This window comes from Salvelinus sp. IW2-2015, linkage group LG4q.1:29, assembly GCF_002910315.2.
Source record: "Salvelinus sp. IW2-2015 linkage group LG4q.1:29, ASM291031v2, whole genome shotgun sequence".
Taxonomy (NCBI): domain Eukaryota; kingdom Metazoa; phylum Chordata; class Actinopteri; order Salmoniformes; family Salmonidae; genus Salvelinus; species Salvelinus sp. IW2-2015.
This window is the reverse complement of record NC_036842.1, coordinates 82,798,404-82,821,421: the sequence shown is the minus strand read 5'-3', so window position 1 is coordinate 82,821,421 and position 23,018 is coordinate 82,798,404. Positions and strand designations below refer to the sequence as shown.

At 41.0% G+C, this 23,018-nt stretch overlaps 1 protein-coding gene across 1 annotated transcript in view; it reads right to left on the bottom strand.

Annotated features, from left to right (window-relative positions):
• LOC111962642 (polypeptide N-acetylgalactosaminyltransferase 18-like) overlaps nt 1–21,412 on the bottom strand; it is a 90,064-nt gene extending 68,652 nt beyond the window's left edge. The window contains exon 1 of the mRNA XM_023985893.2: nt 21,016–21,412. Coding sequence (XP_023841661.1) covers nt 21,016–21,256 — 241 coding nt within the window. The 5' untranslated portion in view covers nt 21,257–21,412. The remainder of the gene's footprint in view (nt 1–21,015) is intronic.
• Between the last annotated feature and the right edge of the window lie 1,606 nt (nt 21,413–23,018).

Below are 23,018 nucleotides of genomic sequence, written 5' to 3'. Positions count from 1 at the left end.
ATAATTGGATAAGTCTCCACCCCCGAGTTAATACTTTGTGGAAGCACCTTTGGCACCCATCACAGCTGTGAATAATTTTTGTTAAGATTCTACCAACTTTGCACCTTTTAGGGCAACATATATCCATAATTTTTGTCAAAATTGCTCAGGCTCAGTGAATTTGGTTGGGGATCATTGATGGACAGAGAAACTTTGTATTTTCAAGTATTGTGGTGCTAGCAACATGTTACGGGTATGCTTGTCGTCGGCAGGGACTGGTGAGTTTGTCGGGATCCAAATAAATATGAAAAGAGCAAAGCCCAAGTCTTCTGAAAAACTAACCCTGGAATAAAGTTGTATTTTTCAGCAAGACAATGTATGCCAGACTTACCAGAATGGGTTTCCAAGAGAAGTTAAAAGTTCCTGAGTAGTCTATTCTGTCTTAACTGAATTTTGCTGTCCATCAATGACTCCCAACCAAATGTACTGAGCCTTATCAATTTTGACAAAAATGATGCATATACAGTGTATGTACAAAACATTAGGAACTGCTCTTTCCATGACATAGCTTTCACTTGGGTTCACCTGGTCAGTCTATGATCCCTTATTGATGTCACCTGTTAAAACCTCTCTGGGATAGCGGGACGCTTGCGTCCCACCTGGCCAATAGCCATTGAAAATGTAGAGCGCCAGATTCAAAAAATATATATAAAATCAAACTTTCATTAAATCACACATATAAGATACCAAATTAAAGCTACACTCGTTGTGAATCCAGCCAACATGTCAGATTTCAAAAAGGCTTTCGGCGAAAGCATAAGATGCTATTATCTSATGATAGCACAATGTCAACAAAGAGAGTGTAGCMTATTTCAACCATGCCGGCGCTACTCAAAACGCAGATATAAAATATAAAACATGCATTACCTTTGACGAGATTCTTTTGTTGGCACTCCAATATGTCCCATAAACATCACAAATGGTCCTTTTGTTCGATTAATTCCATCCATATATATCCAAATTGTCCATTTATTTGGCGCCGTTGTACCAGAAAAAAACAGCGTCCAATTTGCGCAAAGTCACGACAAAATATCWAAAAAATTACCTCTAAACTTTGCCAAAACATTTCAAAGTACTTTTGTAATACAACTTAAGGTATTTGTAAACGTTAATAATCGATCAAATTGAAGACGGGTCAATCTGTTTTCAATACAGGAGATCAACAAACTCAAGCTACTTTTCAAGTCTTGCGCAACTCTCAAACAAAACACAAGACGTCACTCTACTTCCTGGTGTTTTTCTTCTTCATTGCACAAACGAATAACCTCAACCTATTTCCATACACTGGTGACATCCAGTGGAAGCAGTAGGAACTGAGAATAGAGTGATTATAAATCTGGCCTGCCCATAAAAACTCATTGAACAGACAGTGACTTTAAAAAAAAAATGGTTAGTCCTCAGGGTTTTGCCTGCTACATAAGTTGTGTTATACTTACAGATATGATTCAAACAGTTTTAGAAACTTCAGAGTGTTTTCTATCCAAATCTACTAATTATATGCATATCTTATATTCTGGGGATGAGTAGAACGAAGTTGAAATTGGGCACGCTATTTTTCCCTAAGTGAAAACTCTGACCCCTATCCTAGAGAAGTTTTAAATCCACTTCAAAATCTGTGTAGATGAAGGGGAGGAGACAGGCTAAATAAGGTTTTTGAAGCCTTGAGACGTGTGCCATTCAGAGGGTGAAGACAAAATATTTATGTGCCTTTGAACGGGGTATGGTAGTAGGTGCCAGGGCACACCAGTTTGAGTGTGTCAAGAACATGCTTCTACATCTGCATTGCTTGCTGTTTGGGGTTTTAGGCTGGGTGTCTGTATAAGCACTTAGTGACATCTGCTGATGTAAAAAGGACTTATAAATACATTTGATTGATTGAAGAACTGCAACGCTGCTGTGTTTTTCATGCTCAACAGTTTCCCGTGTGTATTAAGAATGGTGTCAACATGCTTCCCACATTCGACACCTTGTAGAGTCCATGTCCCAACGAATTCAAGCTGAGGGCAAAATCTCCGCACACTTCCCGTTTCTTCAAGGCAGCAAAATGTGAAAAAAGTTCAAGGAGGTGTGTACTTTCTATGCATTTTCTTGTGGTTAGAGGAATCTTTTCCTAAACAGGGTAAAGGCTGATTCAAGCCACTCCAGGGACAAATACAATTCTGCAGCAATTCAAAACATGTCACAGGCAATTATTTCTTAATTTGTAGAGGGCAAATAGGGTCTCTTGAAGGCATCGCCAGAATTTTATTTGATTCCAGTAAGACAAATTAAATTTGCATACATTTTTACTCATTATCTTGTCCAAATACACTGTATGCATTCATGGGAGTAGTACGCAGCATAGAATACAGTATTCTGGATGTTGCTCCTAAGGCACGCTATCACTATTGTATACATAGAGTAGTGATAGTGCCTTTGGGATTCTCTCGGTAGGAAATCAAACCGCACAATCTTGTGATGCTAYGAGCCATGTCTCATTGGAAGCTATTGGAAAACAAAACAATCCACAAAAACATGTCTGAAAATGTAATGGTAATGAAAAAATAATCCTTCTTTGGCTATTAGCCTATAGTAGGCATCTCGTTCTCTCTGTGCTATATCCTGTGTAGAACAGAGTAGCTCTCGAACTCATCTATTCACCTACGGCTCTACTAACCTGGTTCCATTTCCATCCGTTACAGAAAAATAAGCTGTCAAAGCTACCTCGTAATATATTGCAATGTGTTCTCAGGGCAATTCGTATTATTCTGTATGTAAATCTGTGACCCTCCATTTAGTATGACATATTACGTTACATTATGAATGGAATAGCAGTCGTACAAAATCAGACGAATTATAGGATGTATAGTGTCATACATCTAACCCAGTCATACAATAGCATATTAATTGGATGATGTAACTGATTATACATATTGGAGGATGTATAGTATTATACATCTTTCTCTGAAACAAGGTTGCTTGTTGCGCCGTTACAACAAAGGAGAATTATGGGGAGAATTTATACTACCATTCAAAAGTTTGGGGTCACATAGAAATGTCCTTGTTTCTAAAAGAAAAACACATTTTTGTCCATTAAAACAACATCAAATTGATCAGAAATACAGTGTAGACATTGTTAATGTTGTAAACGACTATTGTAGCTGGAAACGGCTGATTTTTAATGGAATATCTACATAGGCGTACAGAGGCCCATTATCAGCAACCATCACTCCTGTGTTCCAATGGCATGTTGTGTTAGCTAATCCAAGTTTATCATTTTAAAAGGCTAATTGATCATTAGAAAACCCTTTTGCAATTACGTTAGCACAGCTGAAAACGGTTGTACTGATTAAAGAAGCAATAAACTGGCCTTAGACTAGTTGAGTATCTGGAGCATCAGTATTTGAGGGTTCGATTACAGGCTCAAAATGTCTAGAGACAAAGAACTTTCAAATGAAACTCGTCAGCCTATTCTTGTTCTGAGAAATGAAAGCTATTCCATGCGAGAAATTGCCAAGAAACTGAAGATCTCGTACAACACTGTACACAGAACAGTGCAAACWGGCTCTAACCAGAAGAGGAGTGGGAGGCCCCGGTGCACAACTGACCAAGAGGACAAGTACATTCGAGTGTCTAGTTTGAGAAACAGACGCCTCACAAGTCCTCAACTGGCAGCTTCATTAAATCGTACCCGCAAAACACCAGTGTCAACGTCAACAGTAAAGAGGCGACTCCGGGATTCTGGCCTTCTAGGCAGAGTTCCTCTGTCCAGTGTGTTTTCTTTTGCCCATCTTAATCTTTTCTTTTTATTGGCCAGTCTGAGATATGGCTTTTTCTTTGCAACTCTGCCTAGAAGGCCAGCATCCCGGAGTCGCCTCTTCACCGTTGACGTTAAGACTGGTGTGGGCGAGAGTAGGTAGGCATGTGGGTGTGTGCATGTTTGTTTAGTCGTTTGCTTTGTTCCTCTCGACTTTATCCTGGTCTGTACGCTGCTACTTATCCCTGATGAGTCTTAGAGATGAGAGAACTCTCCCACTTCTCACTGGTTTATCTAGCACTCCACACAGGCTCTCTCTGTTTGCCTAATTAATCTGGAGTTACATCCCATTGCTTCTAATTACAAGGTTAATACTATAATCCAGGAGAGAATATGGTTATTATTATTGCCCCGTGCTGCTTGGGCTTCATCTGTGAACCATATATAATAGCAGTTTCACCCTTACAATCTGTGGTAGTAGTCATGACAGCTGGAGGAGCCTGACGGTGTGTTCATGAGACTCAGATGATTCATCTGGCTTTCTCAGAATAAGTGGATTTTTCTTTTCATACACAGAAATTACTATTTTTCAACCACGCTGAACTTGACTAATGCTGGGTGAGCCAAAACAGACCTCTCCCCCTCCTATTGTCAAAGTGCTTACTGTCACAGCTTGACAGTCACAGGCTGGTTTGTCTGAGCTCAGAAGAGACCTGACATACAGGAACAAGTACGAAGCACCATACAACATTGCTCATGTCAAATGGAAGGCACAATTGACCACCTAAGATCAATGAACTAACTAATCAATTAAGTAAAATCTTTACAGATGAATATTCACAGCTAAAACAATAATACCATTCAAAGAAACCATGAACTATACACAATGTCAGTTTGTTTGGCAGATCTAACATCATAATCTACTAATTCCACACAGCACAGTCTGCCACAGCAGTGACATTGGAGCCCAACCCCCAAGGAGAGGCTAAGAACAAGGAAAGGTTGTCATCATCAAGGAGCTGCCATGGGTCAATAGATAATCTGACCATCCAGTCCCCATGGTACTCATTCACACTCTGGGCATGTGGCTTTGAACTCTCCCTCTAGACAGCCTCTCATTGACCACAGTTAACTTCCCTAGAATGCAAGTTCCAGCCAGTTATCTGCTTTTCTGCAATTACTTTTCTGTAGAACAAATTTTCTCATAGAAACATTTTAAAATGTAGTATTTTGGTATACTGGCAGTATAAAAATAAGTAATCCTCTGCTTGCCCTATCGGTCAGAGAATCTAATTTATAGAATTTTGCTTTGCATTTTATATGTTGCCTTACACAGTGAATAAGCAAATAATTCCTCTGGTGGCCCTGGGTAGTTTGTGGGCATAGAAAAATACTTGATTGCGAATGGAAAATGAGAAACTATTTCATTTAGCAGCGAGAGAGACTGCTATTATCATAGTCTGTTGAGCTGGAAACTTGGATTCTTCACGATTTACAGAATGACTTCTCAGAAAACACTCCATATATTTGGACAAAACAATCACCTACTGTCTCTGGCTGTGAAACATCAAGTAAAATTATTTTATTTTTTTAACTATGGGGATTAATGTCAATAATCAGTGCAGTGCAGTACAGATGGGTGGACAGGCAGATTTATCCAGTACACTGCAAAGAGAAAAGCCTTAGCTTCAGCTACAGAGCTAGAGAGAGCATGTGAGAGCTTAGAGCAGAAGCATAACACCCATTAAAAACCTCCTCCTGGTTCATTTGCCATTCACGGTTAGAATATAATAAAACCATGGGGAGTTACTAGCACTAACAACTAAAAACAGCTTCAATGGAATCAAATGGTTCACGACCTAGTTCTCTTTCAAATCAAGCAACATTCACAGCTGACAGGCTGGGGGCATCTATAGCAAAGCCTCCCTTGCTGCGCACATCTGCATCTCACGGCCAGATTACCCCAACATAATCTACTGTGAAATCCATCTAGTCAAAAATGACATGTGCTTTATGATCTTTTGATTGTGCATATTCAGCAGTATATCCAGCTGTGAGAAAGCCTAATTTGATCACTGACCTCTCAAGGAGAACAGAATTTTTATGTACACACCAATGGAGGAAATTAACAGTTCCCTTATAACCTTTACTTCTCAAATCCCATCACAAGGCATTTCATATTTGTAATGAGAGAAAAACTTTGCTAGAAACAAGATTGAACTTTACATTTCTCCTAGCTGTTTGTAATCACTGGATTCAGTCGGATCGGTGTCAACCTTAATGTGGAGGGATGCACTCGCATCATAATCTATATAATCATAGACCAATCAAGCGAGATTAATAGGGAGCGGCCTTGATATCCCACTCTTCCTTTGTCTTTCCTGTTGCCTACAAGTGGAAAACATAGCGTATCATCTGGTCTCACATTCTAATAAACCCCCTCTCCTCATTAACAGCTGGGAATGAGGTAATCTAAGTCCCAGCTCAATAGGAAATACAGATCTATCTATTCATGGGCAATACCACACCAGAAGGAGCGGAAAATATTTTTGGTATCTCAGATTGTTCTGGCAATTCTCACATAGAAACTTAAAAAGGGAGGAACAATGTTTGAAATGTTTTTTACATTTGTATCAAACTATGAGACAATCACGACCTATACATAGATTTGTGATCCACCTATGATCTGTGAAACGTAAATGATACAGAAAACATCTTGGTATCATTATACTCCTTAGTGTGCTATAAAATATGGAATATGTATGCAATAAAATCTACAAGTATATCAAATGGGCTATCTGCTAATTCTGAAGGTATGATACATTTTATGAGCACCACCAACACAGTGAATGGCAAAATGGAATCAAAGGGAGCATCCTCTGCTTGTGACTTGCTGAATGTGCAATCCTAAAGGATTTCTATGTACATGTATAAAAATGGGTCATATCATTAAAAGTACCAAATAAAATTGTATTTGTCACATGCGCATTACAGTGAAATTCTTACTTACAAGCCCTTAACCAGTTAAGAAAAATACCTAAAAAAATAAATAAAAGAAACAATTCAAGAGCAGCAGTAAAATAAAAATAGCGAGGCTATATACAGGGGGTTCCGGTACAGAGTCAATGTGCGGGGGCACCAGTTAGTCGAGGTAAAATGTACACGTAGGTAGAGTTATTAAAGTGACTATGCATAGATGATATACAGAGAGCAGCAGCGTAAGGGGGTGGGGGGGCAATGCAAATAGTCTAGGTAGCCATTTGATTAGATCCTCAGGAGTCTCATGGCTTGGGGGTAGGACCTTTTTAGAAGCCTCTTGGACCTAGACTTGGCGCTCCGGTACCGCTCGTCTGTGACTATGGTGGCTGGAGTCCTGGACACTTTTTAGGGCCTTCCTCTGACACCACCTGGTATAGGAGGTCCTGGACGGCAGGCAGCTTTGCCCCAGTGATGTACTGGGCCGTACGCACTGCCCTYTGTAGTGCMTKGCGGTCGGAGGCCGAGCAGCTGCCATAGCAGGCAGTGATGCAACCAGTCAGGATGCTCGATGGTGCAGCTGTAGAACCTTTTGAAGATCTGAGGACCCATGCCAAATCTTTTCAGTCTCCTGAGGGGGAATAGGTTTTGTCGTGCCTTCTTCACGACTGTCTTGGTGTGCTTGGAACATGTTAGTTTGTTGGTGATGTGGACACCAAGGAACTTCAAACTCTCAACCTGCTCCACTACAGCCCTGTCGATGAGAATGGGGGCATAAATCGGTCCTCCTTTTCCTGTAGTCCACAATCATCTCCTTTGTCTTGATCACGTTGAGGTAGCGGTTGTTGTCCTGGCACCACACGGCCAGGTCTCTGACCTCCTCCCTATAGGCTGTCTCGTCGTTGACACAACAGGCCTACCACTGTTGTGTCATCAGCAAACATACTGATGGTGTTGGAGTCGTGCCTTGCCGTGCAGTCGTGAGTGAACAGGGAGTACAGGAGGGGCCTTACGCATTATCTGTGGATCTGTTAGGGCGGTATGCAAATTGGAGTGGGTCTAAGGTTTTTGGGATAAAAGGTGTTAATGTGAGCCAGGCAGGTTACCTTAGTGTTCTTGGGCACAGGGACTATGGTGGTGTGCTTGAAACATGTTGGTATTACAGACTCAGACAGGGAGAGTGTCAGTGAAGACACTTGCCAGTTGGTCAGCATATGCTTGAAGTACACGTCCTGGTAATCCGTCTGGCCCTGCGGCCTTGTGAATGTTGACCTGTTTAAAGGTCTTACATCGGCAACGGAGAGCGTGATCACACAGTCGTCCGGAACAGCTTGTGTTCTCATGCATGTTTCAGTGTTACTTGCCTCGAAGTGGGCATAGAAGTCATTTAGCTCGTCTGGTAGGCTTGTGTCACTGGGCAGCTCGCGGCTGTGCTTCCCTTTGTAGTCTAATAGTTTGCAAGCCCTGTCACATCAGACGAGCGTCGGAGCCGGTGTAGTACGATTCATTTTTAKTCCTGTGTTGACGCTTTGCCTGTTTGATGGTTCGTATGAGGGCATAGCGGGATTTCCTATAACGTTCTGGGTTAGAGTCCTGCTCCTTGAAAGCGGCAGCTCTACCCTTTAGCTCAGTGTGGATGTTGCCTGTAATCCTTGGCTTCTGGTTGGGGTATGTACGTACAGTCACTGTGGACAACGTCATCGATGCACTTATTGATGAAGCCAGTAACTGATGTGATGTACTCCTCAATGCCATCGGAAGAATCCCGGAACCTATTCCAGTCTGTGCTAGCAAAACAGTCCTATAACTTATCATCTGCTTCATCTAACCACTTTTTTTTTTATTGACCCGAGTCACTGGTGCTTCCGGCTTTAKTTGTTTGTTTGTAAGCAGGAATCAGGAAGATTGAAACCTGACCATAATTCTCTTTGTGGTGGTGAAAAGACAGCCACGAAGAATATAAACTCAGCAAATAAAGAAACGTCCTCTCATTGTCAACTGCGTTTATTTTCAGCAAACATAACGTGTAAATATTTGTATGAACATAACAAGATTCAACAACTGAGACAAACTGAACAAGTTACACAGACATGTGACTAACAGAAATTCAATAATGTGTCCCTGAACAAAGGGGGGGGGGGGGGTCAAAAAGTAAGTCAGTATTTGGTGTGGCCACCAACTGCATTAAGTACTGCAGTCCTCTTTATGGACTGCACCAGATTTTCCAGTCCTTGCTCTGAAATTTTACCCCACTCTTTCACCAAGGCACCTGCAAGTTCCCGGACATTTCTGGGGGGAATGGCCCTCTGATCCAACAGGTCCCAGACGTGCTCAATGGGATTGAGATCCGGGCTCTTTGCTGGCCATGGCAGAACACTGACATTCCTGTCTTGCAGGAAACCACACACAGAACGAGCAATATGGCTGGTGGCATTGTCATGCTGGAGGGTCATGTCAGGATGAGTCTGCTGGAAGGGTACCACATGAGGGTACAGGGTAGAGATTGCCTGCAATAACAACAAGCTCAGTCTGATGATGCTGTGACACACCGCCCCAGACCATGACGGACGCTTCACCTCCAAATCGATCCCGCTCCAGAGTACAGGACTCGACGATAAATGCGAATCCGACCATCACCCCTGGTGAGACAAAACCGTGACTTGTCAGTGAAGAGCACTTTTTGCCAGTCCTGTCTGGTCCAGCGACGGTGGGTTTGTGCCCATAGGCGACGTTGTTGCCGGTGATGTCTGGTAAGGACCTGCCTTACAACAGGCCTACAAGCCCTCAGTCCAGCCTCTCTCAGCCTATTGCGGACAGTCTGAGCACTGATGGAGGGATTGTGCGTTCCTGGTGTAACTCGGGCAGCTGTTGTTGCCATCCTGTACTTGTCCCACAGGTGTGATGTTCGGATGTACCGATCCTGTGCGGGTGTTGTTACACGTGGTCTGTCACTGCGAGGACGATCAGCTGTCCGTCCTGTCTCCCTGTAGCGCTGTCTTAGGCGTCTCACAGTACGGACATTGCAATTTATTGCCCTGGCCACATCTGCAGTCCTCATGCCTCCTTGCAGCATGCCTAAGGCACGTTCACACAGATGAGCAGGGACACTGGGCAACTTTCTTTTGGTGTTTTTCCAGAGTCAGTAGAAAGGCCTCTTTAGTGTCCTAAGTTTTCATAACTGTGACCTTAATTGCCTACCGTCTGAAAGCGGTTAGTGTGTTAACGACCGTTCCACAGGTGCATGTTCATTAATTGTTTATGGTTCATCGAACAAGCATTGGAAACAGTGTTTAAACCCTTTACAATGAAGATCTGTGAAGTTATTTGGATTTTTAGGAATTATCTTTAAAAGACAGGGTCCTGAAAAAAGGGACGTTTCTTAGAGAGTTTAGATAAACTCTCTTGGTAGATAGAGCATCTCATGATATGCTGTAGACCACACTACCTCAGGCGAGTAAAACCTAGAGACTTCCTTAGATATCGTGCACCAGCTGTTGTTTACAAATATACATAAACCACCACCCCTTGTCTTGCCAGAGGCTGCTGTTCTATTCTCCCGATACAGTGTATAACCCGCCAGCTGTAGTTCGTCCACTTTATTATCTCGCGATTGCACGTTGGCCAATAGTACCAATGGCAAAGGCAGATTACACACTCGTCGCCGGATCCTTACAAGGTACCCCGATCTCCTTCCGCGATATCTCTGTCTCTTTCTCCTGCGAATGACAGGGTTAAGGGCTTAAGGGCCTTGTAGGGTGTCTGGAGTAAATCCTTCTCGTCTGACTCAATTCTTTATCCAGTTCAAGGTGAGTAATCGCTGTCCTGATGTCCAGAAGCTCTTTTTGGTCATAAGAGACGGTAGCAGCAACATTATGTACAAAATAAGTTACAAACAATGCAAAAAAAAACTAAATAGCACAGTTGGTTAAGAGCCCATATAACGACAGCCATCCCCTCCGGCGCCATCTATTAACAGAGAGCCCATTCTGGAAATTGTGTTCAAACAAAAAATAAGCAAAATCAAAAAAGGGTAGTTGAGATATTAATATGTTGAATAAATGAATGTGAAATGTTATTTAAAAATCTACACACTTCATATTTTAGAGCAGCACACTATAAGGAGTATAATGACACCAAGATGTTGTCTATCATGCACGGTTCACAGATCATAGGGTCTAACAGGAGGCATATATACAATGCATTTCGATAAGTATTCAGACCCCTTGACTTTCATTTTGTTACGTTACAGCCTATTTCTAAAACGGACAATTCCTTCGACCTCATGGCTTGTTTTTTGCTCTTACATGCACTGTCAACTGTGGGACCTTTATATAGACCGGGGTGTGCCTTTCCAAATCATGTCCAATCAATTCAAGTTAGGTGGACTCCAATCAAGTTGTACAAACATCTCAAAGATGATCAATGGAAACAGAGGATGCACCTGAGCTCAATTTCGGGTCTCATAGCAAAGGGTCTGAATACTTAGGTAAATAAGGTATTTGTGTTTTAAAAACCTTGTTTTCGATTTGTCATTATGGGTTATTGGGTGTAGGTAGCTATGGTTTTTATTTAATACATTTTAGAATAAGGCTGTAACGTAACAAAATATGGAAAAAGTCAAGGGGTCTGAATACTTTCCGAATGCACTGTCGGTCTAAAAAGGGCCTAAAATTGACAATTTGTAAACAGCATGTTAAAACATCCTTCCTTTCTCACAAAGTTACTATGTGAGAATTACCAGAACAATCTGAGAAATGTTTTTATTTGAAACAACAACAAGAGATGGCAGAGGCTTGGATACTTTTGAAGATGGCAGAGAATCACTTAGGTTTTTCCACAATAGTTAATTTCAAGGTGGACTATCCCTGTTGACTGTAGTGAGTTTCATGCGCCCCAAGCTTAGTGTCTACATGGCTTCACCCCGGGGGGTGCAACATGTTTTTGCGGAGGGGTTTACCAAGAAGTTTACACCTGGGGAGGGCATGAGGTGACCTGACTGACTTGTTTCCCTCCTGGATCTGACCATCATTTCCCCCTGTTCAACCCTTCAACTGGACCTCAGTCGGAAGAGACGTGTACGGCACGGGTGAGGAGTGTACGGCACGGGTGAGGAGTCCGATTCACTCATGAAGAGTGAATCGGACACAGGATGTGACCTGTTGGACTTAAACCTGCTTCTGTGGATGACTGTGAAAGATCTTCCAGCCAGAACGGTCAATAGGCTAACTAAAATGTTTTGTTTTAAGAGCGTCTGAGATTCTTGCTGTAATGATAAGCGCTACACAAATTAAATCTAAATATTTTCTGCTCCCGCTTGTGTGATATCGCCCTCACATGTGACACACAGACAAACAGTCAGCAAATGTGTGAAGCTCTCAATACATCAGAAAAGGGTTTTGATAGAACTTTGTCAGGGTCGATAAATAATAGCAAATTATTTCACAGCACTGATATAAAGATGGTACTTATTTTCTTTTGAAAAATGCTCCCTGTACAGCCAAATCAAGACCTTTTAAAACATCTGATTGAAGAAAATGACATTGTCATTCAAAACATATGCCTTCTATTTCAAGTACCACAGCATTCCCTTTCTACAGATTCCATCTCCTTTGTGATTATGACTTCTTTTCAGTTTCCAATAAAAGGCTCCAGGAGAATGAAATTATGTGAAAGGGTGTTGCGTGTCATCTTAAAGCAACCATACAAATGCATTGAAAAACAAGGCAAAGTAGCAAAGATCTTCCTCAGGCACATTAAAATTACACAAGGCAAGCAAAAGCGACATAATGAGCTGACCCAAAATAAATTACTTGCACTGCAGCCCACTTGAAAGTGGTGAATGTAAAAAGCCCTGATAAGATTGTCATAGTATTCCAACACCATGCTGATCCCTTCTAGGAGTAGGAGTGAGGAAATGGAATGAAAAAGAATACGTCATTTCTGCTCGATGCAGCATTATTCTCCCTGAAGACACACAACAAAAGATCAGCTGCTTTCTTGTTGCCCCCCCCCCCCCTTTTCTTCAGTCATTTTTACCTACAGTTTATAATAGTCAATCTCCCATTTCATTTTGAAGCCTTCACTACTGTTGTACTGAATCCACGGGCAACTAAAATGTTGGTGAGAGATGGTCATATTCTAGATAGTTCATTCTGGGCATATTGCGGTAGCAATTGAATGGAATGTTTGCAAGTGGCACTTGAAACCTGAGGAATAATGTGTGCTGCAAGAGCGAGTCATCAGTGTGGTAACTATGGCCAGAGCGTTTCCAGGGCGACCTCTGCGAAATCTGGACCAACAGAGTGAATTGAACTAAGATCAGTTTATGTCAGACTCAATAAGGGAGGATGTGCTGGTAATTGAAATGTCCTCGTCCGCTTCAAGCCCGAGTGGCGCAGCGGTCTAAGGCACTGCATCTCAGTGTTAGAGGTGTCACTACAGACCCTGGTTCAATCCCTGGCTGTATCACAACCGGATGTGATCGGGAGTCCCATAGGGTGGCGTACAACTGGCACAATCATCCGGGTTAGGGGAGCGTTTGGTCGGGGTAGGCCGTCATTGTAAATAAGAATTTGTTCTTAACTGACTTGCCTCGTTAAATATAAAAAAAGAATAAAATAAAATAAAAGGAAAGCCCTGCCTCGTCACAGGATACAAACTCGGAGCAGGCTGCGTACCGTGTCATTGTCCTCAGATGACAATGTAATCAGACATTTCAGACAAGCGTGAAAACCGGACTCCCTGCTTTTAATGGATTCTGGGGAAATAAGCCCCTCTCAGTCAGAAGGCACTGACACTTATCTTACAAACTGGAGGAAGGGACCATGCGAAATGTAGATGCCCTGTTCTGTGTGGTCTGGTTTCATAAAAAGTGTGCTTTCGCCTTACGCAATGATTACTTTGTTAAGTTTATGATTACTTTATGAAAGCTGTCACATCAACTGTATCCCCAAAAGTATATATCGCACCAAAATGTTTTACTTCGCACTATTACACTAGTAAAAAAACAACTAGTCCTTAGATACAGCACGTATGAAAAAAATATGCACAGTCTGCTCCTGCTGTATGTTCCACAGCAGTGGTATTCAAAGTCGAGGTTGTGACTGCTAGTGGGGTCGTGGGGGAACAAAACAAATTACACAGTACAGATTATTTTATGGGACAATATACAAAAGTTGAGAAAGATAATTTGAAAAATACAATAGGAGAAAATGTATTTACTAATTTTGATAAGAGATGAAAATGCAATGGACTGAAGGTTATTGTTGATGTAAAAATCAAAATGTACCAATTTTAAGGTTGTGTCATTAGATTTGGTGTGGGGTCACAAGAAATTATTGGGTAAAAAAATGATGTCAGAAAGAAGTTTGAATACCACTGTTCTACAGAGTGGTCTGTAAAGTGTGTGAACTGCAAGGCAGGCAGGATGACCTGAGAAAAAGTTGGAACTTTTTATACTTTTTTTTTTTTTTTTTTACACACTATTTTTTTTACAAACTTGGTGACACATTGCTTAGGTAAGAGTGAGACATGCATACTTTATGCATAAGGAATCCTCCCCACTACTCTGGAGGAGGTGGGTGTGGAGTGGGTCATAACTCCAAAATGCTCCTGACTGTCCCCTATGGAGGGTGAGTCCATTATGAACCTCCCAAGGGGGGGTTCTGGATCAACTGCAGTGGCAGTCCCTCTTATCTTTAATTAAAGATTAGCGTTATAGGTCTAGTGAGGGCCAATCCAGCTGCTGAGAAGACCCTTCTGCATTTTAATCATTTGGCGCAGGCCTCAACGTTCCCTGTCAGCTTGCCTTGGGAACAGGGTTGGGTGGTATCTAATAGGAAACATTCTTAACCTCCTAATGCAAGATCTGACATTCCTTCTACTGTATACATGAAGCACAAACTGCAGTCATGTACTGAATGTTTGATGAACAGGCACTCACACAGACACACGAGAGCCAGCACGCCCTATAGTCCACTGCAAAGATGTGAAACTCCATGGCATCTCTCGTTTTATCATAAAGGGCGAAATTGGACATAGACCTACACATTTTGGGGAGAATTAGGCTATAGGCATTAAAGGTCTTTTAAGGTCCCACAGTTTGTCAAGTGATCTCCTCAGCTCCCTGCGTGCTAACAGATATCATTGACAACATAAACAGACCCATTCCCAGGAATGTAACATGGCACCAGCTACAGGGGTGCATCTATGGGAGTACTTGCCAAATGCTCCAAGTGCTAAATTTACTCATCAGCTCACCACCAGCATTTGAGTCACTCTGCACCCTGACCTCCAGTGTGAAGTGCACTGCACTAGTTCCTAGCTATTTGTATATGTCCATCATGTTGTATTAGTGTAAACTATTAATCCTCTTTTAGCATGGTGTTTAAAGCATTGCTTAACTCCTCTAACTGTACTTGGACAGGACAATATCAAATACTTTGAATTTAACACAATGTGGTTAAGATTGATAATCACATTACATGGAAGAGTTTTGATTACATTTTATAGTAGGTCACCTAAATTTAAACACATTTTCGGGATGCAAAACCGCTTTCAGTGTAAACTTTAAAACGACTAAAACCAGATAAAGTATGTAGAAAAGATAATGGACCTACAAATTTAAAAAGATAATCTTTGAGAAATAACAAATCACCTAATTAAAAGCTAGACAGTGAGGGAGAATTACATTTTTTTAAACTATGAATTTAGCAGGTATAGAATTTGTTATTATGTTTGAGCACTAGCCATGGCAAAATGCATTGAATTGCATGAAATTTGCTTTAAAACAGCAAAAATGTCTCTCAGCTCCATGGAGAAATTAGAAGAATTGCAGGAAATTGGCTTAAAAATGCAACAATTTCTCTACACCGCCAAGATGAGGTCCTATACAATTCTTTAAAATTCAGCCGCACAGACCGCACTCCATGCCATGCCCACCACCTAAGCCCAGTTTTGATCCAGAAAAACTCTGAGTACATTATTTCCTGAATTATAGTTGCCCCGGTATAGTATGCATTGGTTAAAACTCAATGTTCAATTTAAATCTCCCTGCATCATCTGTAAGCCAATTTGACACCGATGTCTATGAAAATTTGCAAATCAACGTGGAGGTACACAACACACTCCCCTCGTCATGATCCGTCCAGACGTTAACGAGAACCACTATTCCAGACTTTTTGACAGGGTCGTAAACATTAGGGTGGTCAGAATTATTTTGGCCCAAACCTCTCAAAATCTAGACGTCGGATTAAACGAGGCTACAGCGTCCATAAGGTGACCATTAGACTTAGATCCATGTGGACTGAATAAGCTTGTAGGTACAACATATTTGATAAAAATTCACCATTTACCAGTCTCACGTGCACATTTCTGCCCAATAAAAAAACAAACATGTGCTACCTTTTTGTAGCATTTCTGACAATGTTAACATCTTTTCAGCCAAATCTCAGAGTTCTAACACCACGTGCAACTCGGTTGCTGCGCAACAGTAGCAGCTAGCTAGTAGAAGGCTAGCTTACACCAGTTGGATGAGAAGCAAAGTGTTGTCACGATACCAGAATTTTGACTTTGATACCAGGTAAAGTATCGCAATACTCGATACCATCACAATACTTGATACCAACATGATACCAGGGCAAAATAAGAAGGCATATTAGCCAAAGTCACAGAATGGCATTTGATCCAGACAGATAAGCTACTGCTCTGTTCTATGGTTGGGCATCTTCTTCAATATCATTACATTTCTATATTTTTTTACATAAATTTTTCCAACAGCCATGTATGCATTAATGAATCAATTATACAAACAATTTGACTTTGTTTTTACCAAACTAACTACATAATGGTAATAATTTATTTGAAAGGTAAATCTCTATCGATATAGTGGATAAATCAAGACGTAACATAGGCCTAACCACAATACAGGTGAATGCATATTCAATAGGTGTGCGCATGCATTGCATTATTTCGCTTGTTTTAGCTGATTTCACGGAGCTACAAATGTCAAACAATCCGTTTCCCTTCGATTTGGGACTTATTTTACTGTACTGATCAACAAAAGAAAAATGTGCGCTCTCATTCACGAGGCAGTCAGTTCATGGAGGCAATTGAAGAGAGACCAAATAAGTGAATGAATAAAGTTTTTGAAGGCAATCAGCTTTGAAATCAGCACATTTTGCATTATGGTTTATAACAAACAAAGTACTAGGGTAGTGAATTGATGTTAGCTTTATCTGTCAGCTAGCAAGGAAAGTTTGCCTACAAAGCTGGAAGCTACCAGTATCTTCATCCACTGTAAAGTCTATGGACATTGTTTTGCAAACAGCAATTAACAGTTTTAATATTTCTACATGCAGTGTCACATTATTAAAGTGTTTTAACTTCACTGCATCATGAGTGGAGAGCTAACATGATGCATCCCAGACTCCCAGTGCAGGATAGCAATGAGTAAGTGGAGGGGTCGGCTGAGCTAATAGACAGGCTTGATCCGTGAGACACATCTGACAGATGTGCCGAAAGTAACACATTCTAGTACTAAACCATCTTCATGTTCTAGTATCGAAAAAGTAACGAAGCGTCGGTATACCGTGCAACACTAGAAGCAAAAGGTAGGTAACTAGCTAGCTAGGTATATTTTGCTATGGAAGTTTTTTCATAGGTCTGAAGTCAGCTGTGTTAACTGCTGACCTAGACACTTGCGTGTAATCGGTGCTAAAACAAATAAGATAGCGAACGTCCTTGTTTGCTGTTATAGCTAGTTAGATACACCAAATTTCGGTAGGTTTGGGAAAACTGCCACGTTGCTAATTTATAATACACGCACACCAGAACAGACACTTTGCGGTTAGAAGATCCAGGACAAATTCTAGCCCTTACCGTATGCATTAATTCAGTACGCTCGCTCCCTCTGTCAATTACATTTTCTTCTTGTCATTAGAACACAAGTTACTTTTCAATGTGTTACCGAAAACCTGAATTTTCCATCGACAAGCATAAAGTAGCAGGGTTGCGGATTGCACACAAGCATACAGGTAAAACAACATAATAATCATTGCTTGCGAGACCTGTGCACAGTCAAAAGAAAATGTCATGCTTGCTAACTTGGTTAGCTATGTGATAAATTAAACCGTTTAACCCATCAACTGTTTTAGACTTTACATTTCTTACCAAGCAAGAGAAAAACGTTCCACCAGTACTGAGTTAATAAACAAAAACATTTTTGCAACAAACGCATGCTGTCATCACCAGACTGTCCATTTAAGTAGTGTCCAGTTGACGTATCTATAACAGGGGTCGTAGCGTAACGGTTAGCGTCACCGCCCTGGGTTCGCCTACTGAAGTGGATATTTCGACCATTCTATTTCGTATTTTTATTTTACACCACCCTCCCTTTCCCAACACACAGGCGCACCAGTTGTGTGCTTATTTTCATTAATTAGGTGTCTCTTAAAAGAGCCTTTGGGTTTGTTGGGCATTGTCAAGTGGCAAGAAACAGGGAGTGTGACGTGTACTAGTGCAAACGGTAGAGAGACCAGCTCTCAAACTCTCAAGAAAGACGTTGTTGCCCTCATCCGTCAGATTCATGCCATCCTTACGGTACAAATGCATGCCATAAGTTGTATAGGTTGTAAACATTTCTCCTTTTCAGGGGCCTCTGTCATTTGAGAAATTTGTCAAGCTGCCCCATGTGGCGCTGACAAGCGACTTACGCTTATTCATATGCACACATTACTTCACACACTATCAGTAGCACTTATGCACGGGCTGTTCCAAATCTGTGAGTAATCCCATCTGTTTTCATATTTATACTGCCTTTACAAAATGTGGGGATGCGTGCTCTTTTACTGGACTTGGACAGCCGTGTACAGCATTACTAAGAGCATTGGTAGCTGAGGGATTTAAAGCAACTATCCAATGTCAGATTTGTAAATATGTATTCTTAAAAAAGTGTTTTGTACTAGTCTAATGACTTTGTATTTTAAAGGTTTTTCTCAGCAGTTTGTCATTTGTCAGTGTTTGTACCAGGAGTTACCAAATATGCTATTGACGAGCCACAGGATTATGCAGACTTTTTTGTTCAAGCCCAGCGCTACCACACCTGATTCTACTACTCAGCTGTTAATCAAGACCTTGAAAGGTAGAATCAGGTATTGTAAAACTGGGCTTGAACAAGAAAGCCTGCATAACCCTGCAGCTCTTCAAGAGCAATTGTGGCCATCCCTGAATTGTATGTAAAACATTTACTATATGAGATGAATGATTGTAAATTTTATATTTTGTAATAACTCACTATTGTTTACAGGTAATGTAGTACTAGGTCTTTCTTCAGTAAACTACAAAAGTACATTTTCATGTAAATAATTTGTGAAACAATTATTTAGAGTATATTCCAGCAGCTTTCTCGATTGTCTTGTTAAGAGATCAGGGGAGGGGGAAAAAATCCAGTTTACTCCATATTGTCTTCCCTCAGATCAGCTGTTGACATTAAATAAATACTAATAACTATTATTTCTGTTGCCATTATTAATTATTTTTCCCCCCATTTTTCTCCCCAATTTCATGATCTCCAATTGGTTGTTACAGTCTTGTCCCATCGCTGCAACTGCCGTACGGACTCGGGAGAGGCGAAGGTCGAGAGCCATGCGTCCTCCAAAACACGACCCTGCCAAACCGCACAAACCGCACTGCTTCTTAACACACTGCCCGCTTAACCTGGAAGCCAGCCGCACCAATGTGTTGGAGGAAACACCTTACAACTGTCCGGGTTAGTGGAGGGTTTGGCCAGGGGGGGCTTTACTTGGCTCATCACGCCCTAGTTACTCCTTGTGGCGAGCCAGGCGCCTGTAGGCTGATTTCGGTCGTCAGTTGAACAGGGTTTCCTCTKACACATTGGTGCAGCTGGTGTTAAGAAGTGCGGCTTTGTGGGTCATGTTTCGGAGGACGCATGACTCTACCTTCGCCTCTCCCGTGCCCGTTGGGGAGGTGCAGCAATGAGACAAGATCGTAATCACGAAATTGGGGGAAAAAAGGGAGGAAAAATTACAAACAAATAAAATATTACCAAGTTCTCATAATAACTTTGCTTTACAGAGAGTAGGCCACTGAGACAGACAGTAACGTGGCGCTCAGTGGTGAGGCTGAGGCAGGCTGCAATGCATGCAGGAGGAAGCAAAGTAAACAGAGAGAGAGGAAGCAAGCACAGAGAGAGGTTAGTACAGTGGTTCCCAAACTTGGAGTCGGGGCACCATGTGGGGTCCCCTGAGAAAATATGTACTAATCTTATCAAACAAGTTAGGAACATTAAAAAAGAAGCCATGTTTCAATATGAACATCTCCACATGGCCTATATTCCCTATAAGCCTACATTAAAATGCAATCAATAAGGTTCTAAAAATCACCAATGCTATGTGTAAATGTGAATTATTTCTCATATTTCCCCTCTTTCAGGGTTATAACCAGTGGGGTAAAGTACTTAAGTAAAAAAAACGTTAAAGTACTACTTAAGTATTTTGGGGGGGATATCTGTACTTTACTATTTATATTTTTCGACAACTTTTACTTCACTACATGCCTAAAGAAAATAATCTACTTTTTACTCCATACATTTACCCTGACACCCAAAAGTACTAATTTCATTTGGAATGTTTAGCAGGACAGGAAAATGGTCCAATTCACCACTTATCAAGAGAACATCCCTGGCAGACTCACTAAACACAAATGCTTAGTTTGTAAATGATGCCGGAGTGTGTTCCTGGCTATCCATACATAAGTAAAACAATTATGCTGTCTGGTTTGCTTAATATAAGGAATTAGTAGACGATAGTTTTGTAGAACGACTCAGGTGAATGAACCTACATCAACCAAGGTGATGATGGCTAGGGTCATTTCTTGTTTTTGCTGTTGTCCAAATAACATTTAAAAGTTGTTTTATTGTATAGAAATGCAGTAAATGAGCTTCAACTAAACATATATATCATTATTAGTAGTAGTAGTAGTAGTAGTACCCCCCACCCTTTTGGACCTCAGTAAAACTCAAACCCTGGTTATGGCTCTGTGTGTTATAATTTAACCTTTGTTTTTTGGAAATTATTTATCGCTGATATGAAATATACGTTCCTTGTGTTTCCAAAACCTTACCGCAAGAGATGCATGTTAACATTTAGTCTAGAACAAGCGTCGGGGCTTTTAACAAAACTCCCCCTGCCAAAATATACTATCGTCCATATGCGCTAAAGGTTGTTCGTGTCTATGAATAGGCTAACCTTGGATATGTTGGTTGACCACATTTTCCAGTCGGTCCAGTCGCTCTATAATCTTCAGAGTTTCTCCCTTGTTGTCATCTTCAAACTTCCTCTCCAGTTCGGGCTCTGGGACTTTGGTGTTCACATTGGCCACATAATTAGTGATCCAGCCGACGTAGAGAAGACAGACAATATTGGTCATGCCACTCAAAATAACGCATGTCGACACCAAAGTTTTGGTTCTTCTAGAGCAGACCATCATCGCGACATCCCTCCATTCGGTCCAGTGCGCATACAACCACAATATAAAATGCTTACAAAACTCAATGACAAAACGGTAGCTTCAGTGCAGGATTATAACATTGCAGCAAAGGGCTAAAGCCTTCCAGTTGCTGAGACTGACAGCAACGCTAACACAGAAACGTAAATTAGTAGATGCAATGTTCAATACTGCATGTACTGGGCACCACCTGAAAGCCGCTGCTACAAATTAATCTGAGGCACAGAGCAGGCGGCCAATGAAATCCTCTGGAAATGTACACTGCATATCCGATCATTACACAATCCAATTGGAGAGGGGGACGCGTGTTCTCCACAATTCTCTCGTCCTTCAAATAGGGGAAGGTGCCGTGAGCTTTATAGATCACCTGAGTCAAGCACATCGACCCGTTAGAATTCCATTGAAGTGAGGAACAGGTGTGTGTGTCTGTCTGTCTGGTGTGTGGGTAAAGATAATGTCTCAATACCGTAATATTACAATTTCATCAATAATTGACTGCGATTTTTGTAACGGTTCTTATCCATCTCATCGTCAATAAGATGGGACATTATGATGTATTACTTTTTGAGGCCACACGAGGCCTCCTTTTATAGACTTTATTGGTACCCAAGTAATTAGTAATCTAACATCAGTCCCCCCTTCACATCCAGTAAGCATACTGAATAGACCTTCACAGAGTATTAAGACTGTCACAATTTTGATTTGATTTATTGGGATCCCCATTAGCCGACACCAATGGCGACAGCTAGTCTTACTGGGGTTCGACACATAACGAAAAATACATTATGGACCAAATTCTTTATAATTTACACTACCGTTCAAAAGTTTGGGGTCACATAGAAATGTCCTTGTTTTCGAATTTTTTTCTCCATTAAAATAACATCAAATTGATCAGAAATACAGTGTAGACAYTGTTAATGCTGTAAATGACTATTGTAGCTGGAAACGGCAGATTTTTTATGGAATATCTACATAGGCGTACAGAGGCCCATTATCAGCAACCATCACTCCTGTGTTCCAATGGCACGTTGTGTTAGCTAATCCAAGTTTATCATTTTAAAAGGCTAATTGATCATTAGAAAACCCTTTTGCAACTATGTTAAATCAAATCAAATMAAATGTATTTGTCACATACACATGGTTAGCAGATGTTAATGCAAGTGTAGCGAAATGCTTGTGCCTCTAGTTCCGACCATGCAGTAATATCTAACAAGTAATATAACCTAACAATTTCACAACAACTACCTTATACACACAAGTGTAAAGGAATGAATACGAATATGTACATAAAAAATATATAAATGAGTGATGGCCGAACGGCATAGGCAAGATGCAGTAGATGGTATAGAGTACAGTATATACATATGAGATGAGTAATGTAGGGTATGAAAACATTATATGAAGTGGCATTGTTTAAAGTGGCTAATGATACATTACATCAAGATGGCAAGATGCAGTAGATGGTATAGCGTACAGTATATACATATGAGATGAGTAATGTAGGGTATGAGAACATTATATTGGAAGTGCATTGTAAAGTGGCTAGTGATACATTACCATCAAGATGGCAAATGCAGTGAGATGGTATAGAGTACAGATATACATATGAGATGAGTAATGTAGGGTATGAAAACATTATATGAAGTGGCATTGTTTAAAAGTGGCTAGTGATACATTACATCAAGATGGCAAATGCAGTAGATTGGATATACGAGTACTTATCATATGATCATATATAGTATAA